Source organism: Lycium ferocissimum, chromosome 4 (assembly GCF_029784015.1).
Source record: "Lycium ferocissimum isolate CSIRO_LF1 chromosome 4, AGI_CSIRO_Lferr_CH_V1, whole genome shotgun sequence".
Lineage (NCBI taxonomy): Eukaryota > Viridiplantae > Streptophyta > Magnoliopsida > Solanales > Solanaceae > Lycium > Lycium ferocissimum.
This window is the reverse complement of record NC_081345.1, coordinates 31,607,661-31,613,795: the sequence shown is the minus strand read 5'-3', so window position 1 is coordinate 31,613,795 and position 6,135 is coordinate 31,607,661. Positions and strand designations below refer to the sequence as shown.

General features: G+C 36.9%; 1 protein-coding gene across 1 annotated transcript; it reads left to right on the top strand.

Annotated features, from left to right (window-relative positions):
* Positions 1 to 4,335: 4,335 nt before the first annotated feature.
* Positions 4,336 to 4,937, top strand: LOC132054592 (protein MAIN-LIKE 2-like). The gene is made up of 2 exons (XM_059446569.1): positions 4,336 to 4,674; positions 4,764 to 4,937. The coding sequence occupies exons 1-2, from the start codon at positions 4,348 to 4,350 to the stop codon at positions 4,863 to 4,865; spliced, it is 429 nt and encodes a 142-aa protein (XP_059302552.1). The 5' UTR covers positions 4,336 to 4,347; the 3' UTR covers positions 4,866 to 4,937.
* The last annotated feature ends 1,198 nt before the right edge of the window (positions 4,938 to 6,135 follow it).

Genomic DNA, 6,135 nt, shown 5'->3' with positions numbered 1-6,135 from the left:
TAAAGTCTCTACTTTGTATCTTGAGATAGTCTTAATACTCAGCCCGACTTGAATCATCCATATCTCCTTACCCCGATATCATTTTGACGAGCTGTTTGTTGCGTTGCAAACTAGACTCAATGAACTTAATTTTAGGCTTTTGAAACACCTTAAAACTCCTCATATACTAGGAGATATGCCTCCTACAATATAGGCTAAAATCGGGTCCGAGATTTTACTGAAATTGTTCCGATTCATTTCGTTTAACTTCTAATCCTCTTCCAACCTCATGTAACCTCTTATACATACATATACACAGTCATTTACCTCCATAACAATTCATATACATGTCCCGAAGGGTCCGTAGAATCACAATAACCATAAGTAGAACTCACAAAGCTTCGACGAAACTCCAATCGAAAAAGTATATTCCTATCTTTTGTCCATCTTCTATATCATTACTAATAATCTCAAATACTTTAAAAAGGTCACTCACATTACCTCATATACATACTCATAACGCGATTTCAAATCCTTTAGGTTACCAGGTCACCTCGAGATACTTAAGACAACCATATTTATAACGATATTCTTACTAACTCGATTAACTTTCCTTGAACCTTCTTAACTCATTCTTTCTTGTTTTAATACAAGTAGCACGGATTATTATGGAGTGTGACATTCTCCCCTCCTTTAGAACATTCGTCCCTCGCATGTCAAATGAGGACTAAAACTCGTCAATTAAATAACCGAATCACCCGTTATCGCAGACTATAGACAGCAAGATTTGACCACGAAAAGGGTGTTTTAGGAATATTATGCCTAAAAGTGCTAAACGACCAAATGGGTCGTTACACTTTTCCAATCACGTTTTTTTCCATACTTTGGGCAAAGATTAGTCATGTTTTAAAATCCCAAAATATCAATATTTTATATAAAACTTAATATTTTTTTTTGCGTACAATAATGTCGGCTCATTACATGAAGTCCACCTAAACGTTTGGATCGTCGTTTTAGGGGTTCTAAAGTGCCCCGAAGCAAGTTTTGAAACTTGTAATATTTATAGGGTTTTGATTTAAGTGTTTTATTATATTTGAATGTACAAATTTAAATATTTGATTTAATAATAATTCATCCAATACGAGAGGTCTACACTAATTAAAAAATAATTCATTCCATTTAATTACAATACTAATTCAATTGTATTGCTTTGAATTAGTATTGTAATTAAATGGAATGAATTTTTTTTAATTAGTATAGACCTCTCGTATTGGATGAATTATTATTAAATCAAATATTTAAATTTGTACATTCAAATATAATAAAACACTTAAATCAAAACCCTATAAATATTACAAGTTTCAAAACTTGCTTCGGGCACTTTAGAACCCCTAAAACGACGATCCAAACGTTTAGGTGGACTTCATGTAATGAGCCGACATTATTGTACGCAAAAAAAATATTAAGTTTTATATAAAATATTGATATTTTGGGATTTTAAAACATGACTAATCTTTGCCCAAAGTATGGAAAAAAACGTGATTGGAAAAGTAACGCAAAGGAAAAAAAAAAAAAAAAAAGGCCCCATCATTAACGCACAAAATTAGTGCGTGACTACTGATGTTCTCTTTTTTTTTTTTTGGTCACCCCATTCACGCACAAAATTCGTGCGTGAAAGGCCAAAACTGTGTTTTTGCAGTTTGGTCCTTTCACGCACGAATTTCGTGCGCGAATACTACTTATGTTCTTTTTTTTTTTTTTGGTACTAGTTTGGTTCAACTTTTTTTTTTTTGTGCTATTTAAGTCGCGGTCTCGAAAAAAAAAGGTAAATAGAGTTGTGCCATGACTTTTTTTTTTAAGACTTGATAATATAAACATACGAACTATGTGCCTCATTTTAAAAAAAAATATATATATATAGAAAAAAAACGAAATGAAAAGTTTAGGTTTTTGTAAACAATCCCAATATAGAGGATACAAATAGAGTAATGGTACAAAAATATTGAAATTATAAAATATAAAATCAAAGGTAATAAAAATTTCGAGGGATATCAAGTGATGAATCTATGACCAAATGAATTGTCATCATTTTCTTTAAGTCCTTGTGGATTTAAAACAAAAACACAAACCTAGCTCCTTACAACATTGCTTATGCTAGTAATTTCCCTATTAATTTCAAAGTTTGAAGAAGGATACTGTTTATATGCACAGTCTAGTTAGAATCTTATTCAAATTATATAAGTAAATTAGTACTACATACATAAATTTCCTTCGAATTCATGTGGTTTGTGATCTCCCTTACACTCATTTTTCTTTCGTCTTACATTACTTTTTTTTTTAATACATTAGTCAATATACCAATTGTATATTGACAGAAATTTGAGAAGCAATATTGACCGTAGTCTTCTAGTTTTGAAAGTCTGGAATATCTCAAAAATATAAAAATATGTAAAGATTTAAAAAAATAACACCTTTTAATAGGGCTCTTGTGAAACTTCTCAATCAATTTATATTTTATTTCAAAAATATATAAATAGGTAAAATTAACTAAAATAGTACCTTAATAAGTAGACGAAATCTTTAGAAGTCATCAATCAAATCTTGAAACTTCTACTTGATATTCTTCTTTCACTGAACAAAAAGAACATAAAGAAAACGATAACATTTCAGGATAACAAAAAAAAAAAAAAAAAAAAAAAAAAAATGAAGGAGTAGAAAAGAACATAGGTGATCACCATGAGGGCCCAAGACTTTTGTAACCTAAAAATAATTTTTTGGAACCAAAATAACCCATTAAAAAAAAAAGAACATAAATAAGCTTTACGCATAGATTTTGTGCGTAAAAGGACCAAAGTGTAACTTTACACTAAAGTCCTTTTACGCACAGAATCTGTGCGTAAAAGAGCCAAATATATCGGGCCCTTCTTCTTCCCCACTGGTCCCCCCGAATTCGAAAAAAAAAACGAAAATCTGCCATTAAAGGTCCCTTTCCGAGGTCCCACGCGATCAAAAACATATCGTTTTAAGTTGATTCCAACCCAAAAGCGGTATATTGATAAGTTATGTCGAATAAGTTTCTTTCGTAATAAAGCGACGAATAATTCAATTCAAAAACTCAAAATCAAAGCTTCAATCTAGGTATTTCACTACGATTTTTCTATTAAATTATTAACCTAAGCATTACTACGGTTGGTATATGGACAAAAAAAAACTTTTACGCACTTTTTTTTGTGCGCGAAAGGGCTGTTTTTCAGCCTGTTTTCCCTTCTTTTTTTTTTGTTCATTTGTTAATTTGTTAATTGTTTATTTATTGTGTGGATATCAAAAAATAAAATAAAAAATATGCACTTTTTTTGTGCGCAAAAGCTGATTTCAGCCCGTTTTTAATTTTTTTTATTTGTTTAGTTGTTGTTAATTTGTTAATTGTTTATTAGTTGTTTATTTAGTATTTGGTAATTGTTAGATTAGTTATTTCAATTGTTAGGCTAGCTAATTATTTATTTAATTTTTGTTAAGCCAATTGTTTATTTGTTAATTATTTGATTAGTTAGTTAATGGTTTATTTAATAATTATATGCTAATTAATTTTTTATTATTTGATTAGTTAGTTAATTGTTTATTTATTAATTATATGCTAATTGTTTACTAGCTAATTGTTAATTTTTTGATTTGTTAGTTATTAATCTTTATATCTTTAATTGTTAATTTATTTATTTGCTAATTAGAAATTGAAAATCCTTAGTTTAGGATTCAATCCTTTGTATAATTTCTCGGTAAAAGATTACATAACTAATACTATGTATTAGAGATTAATTAAAAAAATAATGATTAATTTAAAATGCGTAAAAAATATACCACTTTAATCCTTACTTCATGTATTAATGATTAATTTAAAATGCCTAAAATAGATAGGACACCACCCGGCGGAGCGGGACCGCCCGACAACAGAGAGGTACTTTATCTACGAAAAGATGAGCATAGGTCCCGTATGTATGGGATGCACCGGTATCCTCCAGTAGAGTGGTCCATACCCGTGCGGGGGAGTCAGCATGGGATATTCTAGAGGCTATTCCCACACATCCCCGTATCATAGATATACTACGTCGGGGCGGTATCTACCGGTGCATCGAGGTTGGTCGGCTTGTGCACGATAGGGCTCTAGTGACCGCCATGATTGAGCGCTGGCGACCGGAGACCCATACATTTCATCTCCGCACTGGCGAGGCTACCATCACCCTGCATGATGTCGAGGTGATTTATGGTCTACAGATTGATGGACAAGCATTGTATAGAGTGGAGCCTTCGGAGATATTGCCGTATCGCCAGGAGTTGGCTAGGCTCACTGGTTTCGAGCCTCTGCAGCGGGATATGCGTGGACGGAGTCGGTTGTTGCGGTCCTCCCTCCATGCTCACTTGCGCCTCGTAGATCTGCAGCATCTGATCGGCGAGGTGACGCCTCAGGGTGATGTTGACCGACGTGCTCGCTTATATCTTCTCATCATATTCGGGAGCATCATGTTCCCGAACACGTCGGGTGCGGATATGAGCATTAGGTATCTGCTCTTTATTGAGGACTTAGACCAGCTGGGATGTTATAGTTGGGGCGCCGCTGTCCTGGCTTACATGTACAGAGGATTTGATCGAGCCTCTATGGGCGAGAGGCTTGAGGTCGCTGCATTTAGCCCTCTTCTTCAGGTAATATATTTAAGTGTGTGTAGATAAAACACTAAATATATTTTTTCGAACCGACAACTGATAAATAATTTTTTTGATGACTATGACAGATATGGGTGTGGACTAGGTTGAGACCTTTTCAGCCCATAGCTGCTCACCCTCCCGATGACTATGTTGCTGAGGATATGCCATACGCGCGGAGATGGTCGTGAGGCCGTACCAGAGGTGTGGAGATGCACCATGTCATTCTCCCGTTTAGGGATCAGTTAGACCGCATGACGGCGCCCGAGGTAAGTTTTTTTGATTTAACATTAGTTTGTTATTTTTGTTAGTCTTTTATTGTTAACTAGTTGAATTCCTTTTATGGCTTTCATTTGGACGCGTATGATCGGATTTTGGGTGGTTTGTAGGCATTTTGTAGGGCTGGTGGCACATATGGACTGCACGGTGTCCATTGATCCATATGGACATCGTTGAGCATCACGCACCCGATCGCGTATTACGACAGTTTGGGCATGTGCAGAACATACCCGCGGCTACACATTGGGAGCACACGCACTACACTAAGGACGAGCGTTCGATCGACAATGCGGCATGGCGGGCGGGTATGTACCAGGAAGTCAATGCATGGAACTCGAGGATGACGACTCTAGTGGCGGTCGGACATGACACTCCGGTCCATGAGTACATGACGTGGTACATGCATATCACTCACTCTTTGATTGCCAACCCCTCGACGCCGCGTCCTGATGGCTGAGGATATGCATCAGTCTCAGGAGCGTATGAGGCGCTGGTAAGTTTCTTCAATCGTCGTCTTATTATGTATTACTTTACAAATTTATTCAATTCTTAAAATTTGCAAATATATGCAGCTACGGATGACTCTGATGATACGCCATGAGAGCATTCCCTTTACGGAGTCCATCGACCCCGAGATAGCGGCATATGCAGCACGGATAATTCATCTTACCGACACTGGTATGACACAGGCACAGGAGTGGCATCGTGTCGATGAGGATGTACCAGAGGGTGTTCCTGAGGGTGGTAGGGTTGATAGAGGTGGGCGGGCTGATAGAGGTGGTCGGGCTGGCAGAGGTGATCTGGCTGGCAGAGGTGGTCGGGCTGGCAGAGGTGGTCGGGCTGGCAGAGGTCTAGTAGATGAGCCTGACGATATAGCCCGTCAGGCTCCGTCGGCTATAGATATCCCATCGACTTCTTCTTCCAGGCCGTCGACTTCATAGAGACCTGGATATACGCCAGTGATGGTCCCACGCGATCCTTGGTCATCATTTCTGCAGCAGACAGTTGGTGATCTACATATGGGAGACGGAGATGAGGACTTGGATATTATTTTCGATGACTGCTTTTTTCGTTCTACAGCCGGTCATATGGCACCATCTGCATCTTCGGCTCCGCTGGCCGCTCATGAGCCCTCTCACATGCCATCTCAGGAGCCCGTCGACAAACAGGTTTTTTTTACAA

Coding starts and splice junctions, on each gene's coding strand:
- LOC132054592 (XM_059446569.1), top strand. CDS start 4,348: ATGCGTGGACGGAGTCGGTTGTTGCGGTCCTCCCTCCATGCTCACTTG. Junction 4,675..4,763: donor CATTTAGCCCTCTTCTTCAG/GTAATATATTTA, acceptor TGACTATGACAG/ATATGGGTGTGGACTAGGTT.